Raw genomic sequence first — 13,394 nt, 5'->3', positions numbered from 1 at the left:
GATACCTATCTTTGCTCATGTTATTCAGTAAAGCACCACAAGCATTGTGTGTCTAAGTCTTCATTGGGGTGTTGATTTAGCCTTGCAAATAAGCCCAAAGTAGTAACTGGCTTGCTTGCACAAATTTGTACTAACTTCTTGCCCACACATTTTGCCCACACCTACTTTGGGTCAGTTGTGCTCAAAGAAAGCTTGAAATGGAAAAGAATCCTGTTTACATTACAGAATTTCTATACACAACATGAGCCTGTTTTAATTACTACTGGAAAACGGCTCATGTATAGAAATCCTGTAATGTCTGAAGTGGCTCCTATTCCAGTGAGAAAATGGTTGCATACTTTATCATATTCCTTCTTTTTCACTTGTTTACTCTACACTGCAAGGCTTTCAAATGGCTTACAATCCAAATTAAAAAGATGACAAATAAAATCCATATATATTGATAGGTTATTTTAATATAAGAGAAATTACTTTCTCATGAGTTCAGTTGCTGTTTGTGCCCTCAAGAACCTATGGGTTAAAAATACTCTGTGTGTCGCAGGGTGTGTGCATGTGTAGGGAGATTATGCTTAACTTGCAGGGCGGGGGGCTCCAAAGGCCTTTAGGTCTAGGCTGCAAAATTACCTAGGTGCACCACTGCTGTGTTAAACTGTGTATGCTTGTGCCTTGGTTTTACATAAAAATGTATATTATTTATTTATTTGAAATTTTAAGGGCCCCCTGCACCCCTAGGGACAGCCCTGGCAGGAGAGGAGAATTACAATTAAACAACTATAAGAAACCACTCCCAAAATCCTGGCTGATAAAATAAATTGTTGCATGTGTCAGTATCTGTGTCAAAGGGGATTGATTATTCACATCTAATCCCATTAGAACATATGAAAGGTACTTGGAAGTCATCCAGTGAGAGAAGAGCCAATGACTTCTCTGATATATTCAAAGCTGGTGAGTTTTATAGCCTTAGGGTGCAATTTGTGTGCTTACACAGGTAGTCTACCAGTAATAACTTCTGTGTTAGTACCAATTTGTTAAATGATTCATATTAAATAATGTTGTTGTTATGGAAAAGAAAATGTGTTGTTTTTTCTATTGCTATTATATTTATTATAAATATGTCTACAGTGTCTGCATTTAATTCTTATTGTATATTTTGCAACTACAATTTTTAATGGATGTGATTGCTTGAGAACACATTACCATACTTAATCATGTGGAGAGTACAGTAGATGGTGTTTGCGACTAGAACCATCCTGTGAAGCGTTACCTTTCAAGACACAGAGGAATCTGTGATACTGTGTTAAGTATTATAACTAGGACTGAAAGTAATCAACAGCATTACCAAGAAGGGAGGAGGCAGTTGAACCATAAATTTAATCAAAGCATTAAAGCTCCAGCAAGCTACATTCTGTCTTGAGGTTAAAAATTGTACAGCTGCATTAAGTTTAATTTCCTTTGCATCTCATGCAGCTTGATCAGATAGGCTGTTTTAGAATATTCAGATTAGTTTCAATTATGGATACATCTATCATTCTAAACTTTAGTGTTTTTATAGAAACAGATTAGTTGTTCATTTATAGGATTATTTTTATATTCCACATTGCCTCTTTATGATTTGACTTTGTGTATGCATGCATACAAAATAAGAGACTGCATATCTCTCTTGAAGAAGAATGTTAAAGGTATGACTTTTCATAATATTTCCTTTTTAGGAAGTTGTACATGATTGTTTCTCAAAATGTACTCCTTGTTTTCACAGCACTTTCCATTTCCATCTAGAACAATTTATATTTCATTTACCTTTAAATTCATGTCCTTCTGATAAAATGAAAAATGATTAAGGGGTAGTAGCTTAGATCATGGACTTCTTTAACTTGAATTAATCTTGCTATACATGCATACTAGGATACATATCTATTTGAACAAGTAAGGAATAATTAAAGATCAGTGGACATCGGCTGACATCCTGACTTGCAGTGCATGTGTGCTTCTAACAAAAGGATACACACACACACACACACACTGCTAGCCTCCTTTCTTCTAAAGCATGGGTGCTCTAGGCAAGGATTCTCAGCGTTGGGTCCCCAGATATTATTGGACTTCAACTCCCATAATCCCCAGCCTCAGTGGCCTTTGGTTGGGGAATATGGGCACTGAAGTCCAATAACATCTGGGGACCCAACATTGAGAATCCCTTCTCTAGGGCAAGAGTGCAGCAATTTTTGCTGTTCTCCCTTTGCTCTGAAAGTTCTCTTTACATCCCTGATGGCTGCACAGCCCTGAGGTGTTTCCACTGTCAAAGAGTGCTTCTGGAGCAAAGAGAGAATGGCTAAAATTACCACACTCTTGTGCAAAAGTGTCTGCACTTTGGAGGGGGGAAGGCTAGTGCTCTGCAAGCACTTTTGTTAGACGCACGCACACAGGATGTTGGCGACTCTTGTTTATGAGCACAATGCCCCAGTTTTGTGTGATAACCACTGAAAATATTTTCTTGAAAGTGTTCTCTTTGTCAATAAAAGGTCAGATATTTTGTCAATAAAGGGTCAGATCCCTCCCGTGGCTGTTGCTGGTGTCTGCCTTATGTTTCTTTTTAGATTGTGAGCCCTTTAGGGACAGGTAGCCATCTTATTTTTGCATTTTTCATTTTTCAATGTATACTACTTTGAGAATGTTGTTGAAGAGCGGTATATAAATATCAGTAGTAGTAGTAGATTATTTCTTCAAGAGCTTTTAAACAAGAAGGGCTACAATTGCTTTAGAAATTATAACAACAATGATTTAATTGTAATCATAAATGATTTATAGTGATCATGAATTTTTAATTGTTCCTAGATGCTAAATCTAGGATGCCTCTGAGTACCAGTTGCAGGGGAGTAACAGCAGGAGAGAGGGCATGCCCTCAACTCCTGCAGTAATCTTCCAGTGGCATCTGGTGGGCCACTGTGTGAAACAGGATGCTGGACTAGATGGGCCTTGGGGGCCTGGTACAGCAGGGCTGTTCTTATGTTCTTAAATAGTTTGTCATCAACATGTTGCATATATTATACATTACAGTGCTGATCAGCTGTTATCCAAAGAGTGCACTGGCAAGCTCTGTCTCTATTCTGATGCACTCCACAGCACTCCTATGCTATTCATGAGTGCGGCATTTGTTGTCAACATAGACAAAGGCTGTACTAGTGGACAGCATGATGTAAGACTATGGAGTGCATTGGTGTGGGACTGGAAAACATGTACTTGTTGGCACTGAATTTGGGCACAAGGTCCACACTTTGGATAACACCTGAATAGAAGGTTTCCCCCACAATATTTGTACTTTTAGTTTTGGTAGGGGAAGGGGAAGTAGATTTTATAGAGACGTGTATGGTGGTGCTGTAATGGCTGAATTTTAGTGTATCAGTAATGCACCTTAAACCAGAGCAGATTTAAATTATTTTGTGGTAGTAAAGCAGAAAGATAAGTAGATATTCATTCATTCATTCACCCATCCATCCATTCATTCATTCATGTATCATATCATATTTATATACTGCCGATTATATATTATATAATCATATTTATATACCGCCTGATTTGTGTACTGACAAGCAGATGTCAATGAGCCATATGGAACCACGTTAATTAGTGCTTTTAGTTGTCTGGCAATTTATTTATTGTTAAATAAATTGACTGTTAAGAATGTTAAATTAGTTTGTTTTAATTTAGTGTGGATATTATTCATAAAAGCTATTCACACTGGCAGGTGGGAATAGCGGGGATGGCGGGAAGAAGCCACAATCCAGCTTTCCTTCCCCCCAGATGATTATCGATAGTGAGGCTATTCTCACGATCGGCCAAAAGTGGGCTAAGGGAGCCTAGTCCACTTTTGGGCGAGCATGAGAACCACCTGGCTCGAAGGAGGGCCCGGTTTCCTCAAAGTGAGTAACCAGCTGAAGTAGCCCTCACCTAAAATGAGGTTTCGGTGAGTGGTCCGTTAACCGCATTTTTTTGATTGTGTATGGCAACACACAGGGAGACCCCTGCTGGGAGGCTGCAAACAGCCTCCAAGCCTCAGGGGTCTCTCCAGGATGCCCTGCACGCTCGCGCAGGGCATCCTGGAACTTCTGGGGACCACAAGGTCCTCTATCCCTGCAACCCCCACCGGCTCTGTGACAGAGCCAGCAGTTGTTTGGGGAGCCGATCCTGCCGCCCAGGGCTGCTGCCATGATCATCTGTGGTCCCTTTGGACTAAGCCTGCTCTCCCAGCTAACTCCTTTACAGCGAGTCTCACTGATCGTGAGATTCGTCTCGATGTCTCTGGCATGCTGCCACACATCCACATGATCCATGCTGCTCCCATCAGCACAGATCAGCATAGACGTGGACTCATTTTCCCGGCCTCCAGTATCCCACAATGCACCGTGCAATGAGCACAGTGCATTGGGGGATGGCCCCATGAGATGGGCACCCGAGGCGCCCTTCTCTGTGTGCACTCAGGCTGCAAGCAACCTGAACTCACACATGAACCTGGCAGCTGGGTTAAGGGCATGCTTGTGCCCAAAACAAAGTTTTCAGCAAAAGTTTCCAAAGCGGTAAGCCAGAAGTATACTAAACTGGAAATGTGCAATAACAAAATTTAAATTTAAAAACATAAACTTAGTGGATGGGACCCCAAACTGCAATGTTCCTTGATGCTCCATCTCTGATGAAGATAGGAAATTGTGGGATGAGCAGCATTAAGAACTGCCAGGTAGAGACACCCAGCTATGGCTTGCTGTGATGTTCCTTGCACAAGCCCATAGAAGCTTGCACAAAAAACCTCATTCATCTGCAAGTAGCCCAAGAAAACCAACTAATACTATTGCAAATTTAAGCAAACAGATGTGAAATGTATGCAAATAGACGTGAACAACATGAAAATTAGGTATCTTGGGGAATAAATAGACATGAATTTGAACAGCATGCTATCTGGAAAGGGAAATTTTTTAATCTCCCCTTTCCTGTGTAGCTGATTATTATTCCCAGAAATATGTCCTTGAAGCTATGCAATCCCCCAGCATTGCACAGCCCATAGGGACATGTTTTTGGAAGTCACAGGCAGCTACAGAAGGGACAGGCAATCGATGAAAATTGTCCCTTCTCTTTATGTCTGTAAGGAAGGGACAATTTTCATCGATTGCATTATTTGCATGCATGCTGTGTTATTCTGGATATTGGCCACTGTTTGGCTCCGCACAGCCCTAAGAGCTTCTGAATGCTTGGGTCATGGCAAGGGAAAGGGGCTGAATCCCTGCTTCCTCCATACCATTGTCCTGATCCAGACTGAAGCTCTTAATCTAAATGGAATGGAAATGTATGATAAATGTGGAGGCAGTTATACTAATCAAAATCTAGCATATTTATATATCTGAAAAGCATATTTCACTGGGGATTTCTTCGTAACAGTAAGCTCCTGAATACAAATATAATTAATGATCTCATGAGTCAAGGTATTTTGGATACCAATCAAATGCATTTCTGCTGCATTTCAAGTTTGAAGAAAGGCTTAAGTTGACATGTGGATTTGATTCCAGCTGGGAGCAAGTAAGGAAGAAATTGGCTGAATCTACCTATTCAAGTCTGGTGTGAAACTCTAAATTGAATATCAGGAAGCAGCATACTAACTTTATATATAAAACAAGCAAAAGTTCATTTTCTTCAAATTTTCATTTTCTCTTTATATTTTATCTCTTTTGTTTGTTATATATTAGTTTGTTTGCTGCTGCTGTTGTTGAAGGTGGTGTGGTTATGTTCTGACTAGATATAAACATTTTTATTTTGAGAATCCCCCTACATCCTTATATATCATTTCTGCATATTTTTATTGCTCAGCTGTGTGGAATGTTCTTAGAAACTAGAAGTAAATTATGGCTGTTGGTGTGTTTTTGTTTTGTTGCTCAGATGCCTGTTAAATTGTAATTTTAGCATATCAAAAAACGGAATGGAAACAAATTGGTAACATAGGATACCACATTCCTTTGTACTATATATTTTTTCCTTGTTGTTGCCTGCCTTTCTCTTCTAATAATTTTTTTATTCTACTGTACCTCTAGATACAGCTGAGGCAAATGATATCATTGCAAATAATATGCAAGACAAAGCTACTGCTCAAGTATTTGTGCTCTAACAAATCATCATAGTTGATGACAAATTGGTACTCCAATGGTTAATTATTTAACTGCTATCATCATCAAAGTATCATCAACAACAACTGTTTTTAAGGAGGGTCTGGGAAAAGTCTGTACTTTTGTCATAAGCTTCAAATTATTTCTAGTTCTTTCATGTTTATCTGCGGTCACAGGTGTTTTAGCATGGCACAAAATGATCCTTATAATAATCAGACTTTGGTATTGTGATCTTCTCAGCAGCACTGCCCTCCTAGCATACCACAATGCAGCCATATCCATTCTGCCCTCACACTCTTAACTAGTTATTTGTAGCATTTTAATGACATCTTAAGTTTTGTAATCCAGTAAAAGGCATCCAGTAATCAAATACATTCAGTCATTAAATGGCTTGTCAGCAGCAATGTGAAAATATTGTCTCTGCATTGTGATTTACCAAGGGCTGCTTTATAGATAAAGGCTTTTCCTACATGGGAAAAACTTCTGTTCACACATTATTTATTATTTATTTATTAAAACATTTTAATACCATTCAAAACTTATGTCTCTGGGCGGTTTACAACAGAATAAAAACAAAGTAAAACATTCGTTTAAAAAGGGGAGGGACACACACACACACACACACATTACAACAATTTAAAAGTTTTAAAATAATATTTTAAAACAGCATTAAAACCATTAAAACAACATTAATTAAAAGCCTGGGTGAAGAAATGTGTTTTTAAAGACTTTTAAAAAGCTGTCAGAGATGGGGAGGCTCTTATTTCACTAGGGAGCACATTCCAAAGCCTTGGGGCAGCAGCGGAGAAGGCCCATCCCTGAGTGGCCACCAGACGAGCAGATGGACCTCTCCAACAGATCTCAGTGGGCGGTGGGGTTCATGCCGAAGAAGGCGTTCCCTTAAATACCCAGGGTCCAAACTGTTTAGGGCTTTATAGGTTATAACCAGCACCTTGTATTTTGCCCGGAAACTTATCGGCAGCCAGTGTAGCTCCTTCAATACAGGAGTTATATGGTCTCTCCGAGATGACCCAGAGACCAGCCTGGCTGCCGCATTCTGGACCAGCTGTAGTTTCCGGACTACATACAAGGGCAGCCCCACATAGAGCACATTACAGTAATCCAGTCTGGAGGTTACCAGCAGATGTACCACTGTTTTGAGGTCATTCACCTCAAGAAATGGACGCAGCTGGCATATCAGCCGAAGCTGATAGAAGGCACTTCTGGCCACCGCCTCAACCTGGGACACCAGGGAGATGCTCGGATCCAGAAGCACCCCTAGACTGTGTACCTGTTCCTTCTGGGGAAGTGTGACCCCATCCAGAACAGGCAGATCAAAATCATCTCTCGAGTTCTGACCCTGCACAGTGAGTAACTCCATTTTAGCCGGATTCAGTCTCAGTTTGTTATCCCTCATCCAGCCCATCACCTACTCCAGGCAGGCATTTAGGGAAGTTATGCCCTCTCCCGATGATGCTGACATGGAGAAATAGATTTTGGTATCATCAGCATACTGGTAGCACCCTGCACCAAATCTCCTGATGATCTCTCCCAGCGGTTTCATGTAGATTTTAAACAACATTGGAGACAGTATGGAGCCCTGGGGAACACCATACAAAAGTTCAGATTTTGAAGAACAGCAGTCTCCAAGGGACACCATCTGGAACCTGCCCGAGAGGTAGGAGCAGAACCACTGCAAAGCAGGGCCTCCCACTCCCAACCCCCTCAGACGCTCCAGAAGGATACTATGGTCGATAGTATCAAAAGCCGCCAAGAGGTTCAGAAGGACCAACAGAGTCACACTTCCTCTGTCAATTGCCAACTGGAGATCATCCATCAAGCCGACCAAAGCAGTCTCCACCCCATAGCTAGCCCAAAAGCCAGTTTGAAATGAGTCAAGATAATCAGTTTCATCCAAGACTGCCTGGAGCTGTGAGGCCACCACCCTCTCAATTACCTTGCCCAGCCACGGAAGGTTGGAGACAGGCCTGTAGTTGTTCAAGTCCGAGGGATCCAGGGTAGGCTTCTTCAGAAGCAGTCTAATAATTGCCTCCTTAAGACAAGGAGGCATCCTACCTTCCCTCAGAGACGCATTTATAATCTCTACCAGGCCTTCTACAACAACCCCCTGGCAGATAATATAAGCCATGTCGGGCAAGGCTCAAGAGAACAGGTGGTGGTCCGCATCACTCCAAGCAGCTTGTCCACATCCTCACGAGTCACAAACTGGAACTGATCCAACCTAATCACACAAGAGGAATCGCTGGACACCTCCACATCAGACACTGAGGTAATTGTGGAGACAGAGTCTAAGTCGGCATGAATGCAAGAGATTTCCCCCACAAAGAATTCATTAAACACATCACAGCGGGTAATCAATGGTTCCAGATTCTGATTCAAGGGAGGAGGGGCACTCACTAGCCCTCTCACAACCCTGAATAACTCCGCTGGACGTGAACTTGCGGATGCAATACGGGCAGAAAAGAATCGCTTCTTTGCTGCACGTATTGCCTGAGTGTAGGTCTTCAAATGAACTCTATGTTGCAATCTGTCGGATTCAAGCCGAGTCTTTCTCCACTTGCTCTCCAGTCGTCTACCTCGCTGCTTCAGCCGCCGTAGTTCTTCCATATACCAAGGGGCCAATTTTGAAGCAGGTCGGAGAGGACGCTTAGGAGCAATCATGTCTACTGCCCCAATGAGTTTGCTGTTCCAGTTCTCCACCCGGACATCAACAGGATCACCAGCAGACCCAACACTAAATCCCTCCAAGGCTTCTTGAAATCCTATTGGATCCAATAACCTTCTCGGGCAGATCATCCTAATAGGTTCCTCACCCCTGTGAAGGTGGGAAGTGATTGTGAGTCCAACCTTAACCAGATGGTGGTCTATCCATGACAATGGGGGAAATCACAGGATTCCCCACCCACGGAACACCACCCTGATCAGAGTGAAAGACCAAATCAAGCATGTGACCAGCAATGTGTGTCAGCCCACTTGGGATCCCACTTGGGATAGGCCCATAGTCGCCATGGCCGCTATGAACTCCTGAGCTGTCCCGGACAAATTGGTCCCAAAGTGAACATTGAAGTCCCCCAGCATCACAAGCCTGGGGGACTCCAACACCAAGTCCGAGACCAAGTCCGTCAGCTCAGTTAGGGACCCTGTTGAGCAGCGGGGCGATCGGTATACCAACAGAAGTCCCAGTCTATCCCTGGTCCCTAGACTTAAGTACACACATTCAGTATGGTCCGGCACTCTAACAGGGATCCTGGTAAGGGAAAGGTTATTCTTATAGACCGCCCACGGGGACCCACGGTCCCTCACCCGCTCCTCAACAGAGTAGCCTGGAGGAAGAAGCTGGGACCACACTGGGCCCCCAGCCTCCCCCAGCCAGGTCTCTGTAATACATACCAGGTTGGCACCTTCATCCAGAATCAAATCATGGATGGTTTCTGATTTGTTCTGGGCTGACCTGGCATTACAGAGGAGCAAGGTGAGGTTCCAAGGATGATTGGCACTGCTCCCCAAGGTCAAAGAGCTGGCAGGACAGCCGGAAGGGGAAACAGCTATTAGATTTCCAAGTCTCCTTCCCCTGAAACTGCCCGCTGACCTGCCAACGTTACTTCTGTTCCCCACCATGACTGGAATGGCTGCTCCACAGTCAATGGACACGCCCCCTGTCTCCCCACCTCCAGTTAAGCCCAGACACATTCAAAGATTGTCTCACCCAGGACAAATTAAAACAGAAGCTCCACTATTAAATGCCCCCCCCCATATACAAATACCTAGGCCAGGAAAACTGGCCCTCGCCCTCCCCTGAAGTGGCTCCCCCAAAGAGGCGACCCCCTTTGGTGTCACCCCTTCGGTGGCGGGCCCACCACCACTGGCAGAAGCCTATGTAGCCCTGAGCAGGCAGCTCTAGGCAGATGGAATGCAGGAAACTGCCAAGTCACCCTCCTCCCCGGCCCCAATCCTGCAAGGCCTCACCTCAGCATGGCAGCCAGTCCTGGGGGGCAGATAACAGACGGGGGGCAGCAGGACAAGCAAACAGGCAGGCACCCAGTCTCACACCCTGGGGTCTACCTGAGAGCAGATGTTGTCTCTCCTCTTCTCTCTCCTGCAAGCTTCTCATTACAGCACACTCTGCTCTTTTCTCTCCCACTCCACAGTTCTTTCAGAACCCCTATTACCTCTCTTTTCAAAAACCATGAGGCTATTCTCACGAGTGCAGGAAATCAGGCTAAGGGAGCCCAGCCTGCTTTCCTGTAATCATGTGCTGCAATAGGAGCTGTGCGGCTCCCTGCAGCAAACCTTACTAAGTGCGCGCGCGCGCACACACACACACACACACACACACTTTAAGTGAGGTTAGCGGAGTGAGTGCTCTGCTAACCCGTTTCCCAAATGTGAGACGCTGCAGCATGGCTCCACGCCGTGGCAACTCATGAGGAGACCCCCAACCAAGAGGCTACAGCAAGCCTACTGGTGTTGGGGGTTTCCCCAGAATGCCGCACACACTTGTGGGGGCCAGGTGGGGGCCCCCTATCCCCGCCACCCCTACTGGCCCCATGATGAAGCTGGTAGTCATGTGGACAGCCGATCCAGATTGTGTGTAGAGCCTCTGTGTCTATATTCATGTTACCTTTTCTCTCTGTATCCCCATATCTCAATGCCCCTTTGTCTTCCCTCAGACTTGTTAGCTGTTTCTGTGTGTGTCCCCCTTATTTCTCCCCCATCATTGGGTTACACAAGGCTTTCACTCTTCCAGTTATTCACACCATGAGGGCATCTCAGATGCAGGTGGGATTTGCACAACTGGCAACCAGTAACATTGTGGCTAGTTGCAAGAGGCTGAAAAACCTGGTGCTAACTCTACCTTATGCAAATACAGGGAACAATGCAGAAGTAGTGATGTGGGTTTTGTTGCATCCCCACCCCCACTTTTAGAGGGCTTTGACTGAACCAGGGTCTCTGCTTATGTGGCAGCTGTTGCAGAGTGTATTCCTCCCACACTAATAGGGTAATATGAGAAGTTCCATGTGGTGGCTCCTAACTCTTTTCTGGAAAGAGGAACAATGCAGGCATGGTTAGCCATAGTGTGGACTCCTTCTACTAAACCTGGAATTTCTATAGCTGCTTCAAATAACCAAGGCGGAGGGTATGATCAGCCTACAGATCTTATGCCTGATAGAAAGGTTACCTGTCTGATGCCCAGGTAGATAGGTTTCAAAACTTCTTTATTATGTAAACTTTGGCCCATAAGTGAGAAAATGTTGAGAATGTGCCTTTAAATTCATATTTAATGTAACAACATTATTTTTGTCATTGTTAAGCCTGTGCTTGCTTTTAAAAGAGTTTTGGGTTTAGTTCCCAGTGCATGTGTTTGTGCGCATGTGCACTCACAAGTTTTTTTTTAATGTCCATTCAGTAAACTTTAGATCCTGCTCAGGATGAATCTTTAAGGCCCCATTCTGAATGCACGTGCACACACACTGCCTTGATACTGCAACCCAAAACAAAACTCATATCACACACAGATGAAAAAGAAATAGCAGGAACACTGATCCCCAGTTCCCAAAACAGTCATTTCTGTGGAAACCACACTACAGGTGGCCCTTGTTATTCACAGGGGTTCTGTTCCTACCTACAGATATGAATGCAGAAACCATGAATAACAAAACCTTAACTCTATGAGGCGAGTCTCACGATCAGTGAGACCCGCCTCGAGAGGCTTAGTGAGGAGACTGGGCTTAGCCCGCTCTCCCTGCACACGAGCAGGCTGATCAGCTGCCCACACAACTGCTGGCCCCATCATGGAGCCATCGGGGGCTGCGTGGCCCCTGGAGAGACCCCCAAGCCCGGGAGGCTGCTTTTAGCCTACTGGCGGGGGTCTCCTCATGTGTTGCCACGGCACAGAGCTGCGTCGTGGCAATACACGATCATAGAGCCCAGGTTAGCATAGAACTCACTCCGCTAACCTGGGTTTAGGGGAGGGCTCCGTAAGCCGGTTACCCGCTTGAGAGCAACCGGGCTCGCCTGTGAGCCCGGAGGTTCTCATGGTCTCCAGAAAGTGGGCTAGACTCCCATAGCCTGCTTTTTGGCGATCATGAGAATCGTCTCAATGGAAATGGGGGGTGGGTAGGTTCTGAACAGGAAAAAAAATGCCTTAAAACATGTGAAAGGGGGAGAAATTAGAGTGGCCATTCATAGTACTTTGCTCTCCAGGGATGCAAGGCTCCAGAAATGCCCCTAAAAAACCCCAACTTGGCTGAATTCCCCCCATCTTTTTTTAAAAGAAAGATTCTCAGAATGGGTCCATGCTCTAAAATGGTGGCTGGAAATGACACCGGAAGTCATTTCCGGCCATTCCTCAACTGCAAATAGGAGAATTATAGCCTATTTTCACATCACAGATAAAGAAACTAGGTCTCTAAGACCTGTCCATGGATACGTGAAACTGCGGTTGCTGGAACCACAAGTGATGAGGGCCACCTGTATAATGGACAAACTTCCAACAAGCCTTCTTTGAAAACGTGAAACTGCAGTTGCTGCAACCACGAATGATGAGGGCCACCTGTATAATGAAGAAACTTCCAACAAGACTTCTTTGAAAACATATCTAGACATACAAAAACTTCACTTCAGATAACTTCTCTTTAGAATTCTGGATGGTGGCCAACATTTCATGCAGCAGAATACTGGCATTAAGGCCCCGCCAGGGCTGCTGTGCATGCAAAAGGCATCCCCATGATGTTGTTGCACAAGAAGTCTGTTGTGCAATGACTGAAAACAATGTCCTCCATGGTTTCCCAGTTGGAAAGAATGGAATTAAGACTGTGCAACTACGGGGATGCTGTTTTAAGTCATTGCACAACTTACCTCTTGAGCAATACCATGAGGCTGCCTTCCATGAGTGCAGCAGCCCCTGGAGGTCCCTAACATTGGCATGCACTGAATGCTGAATTCTTCTGCACTGAATGTTGGCCAATGAGTACAAGTTGCTGCATACCAAAGAGCACAATAGTATTCTCCTACTATGGCATAATTACCACTGGTATATTTAGTGCAGGCGAAGCGGGGGGGAGGGTCAGTGTGGCATACCTGTATTTTGTACTTTGAATTTTTACTCAGATACTATTCCCCTTTCAATAACCCTGGAAGGCAAATGGTCAGGTTGATTTGGTCCATGTAAACATATAGAACATCGACTAATAGGTCTGGAATGAGCCAAAAGCCATGTACTTCATTCACTTG

At 44.3% G+C, this 13,394-nt stretch overlaps 1 protein-coding gene across 10 annotated transcripts in view; it reads left to right on the top strand.

Annotated features, from left to right (window-relative positions):
• The window catches only part of PLD5 (phospholipase D family member 5), a 208,248-nt gene that overhangs the window by 140,558 nt on the left and 54,296 nt on the right, over window positions 1-13,394 (top strand). For 9 of the 10 annotated variants that reach the window (XM_053301478.1, XM_053301441.1, XM_053301462.1 and 6 more), the window contains one exon: window positions 874-945. The exons of the other annotated variant lie outside the window; for it this stretch is intronic. In XM_053301478.1, the coding sequence (XP_053157453.1) occupies window positions 874-945 (72 nt within the window). The remainder of the gene's footprint in view (window positions 1-873; window positions 946-13,394) is intronic. 10 annotated transcript variants of the gene reach the window in all.

This window comes from Hemicordylus capensis, chromosome 1 (assembly GCF_027244095.1).
Source record: "Hemicordylus capensis ecotype Gifberg chromosome 1, rHemCap1.1.pri, whole genome shotgun sequence".
NCBI classification, from domain to species: Eukaryota; Metazoa; Chordata; class Lepidosauria; order Squamata; family Cordylidae; genus Hemicordylus; species Hemicordylus capensis.
This window is presented reverse-complemented; position numbering and strand designations above follow the sequence as displayed.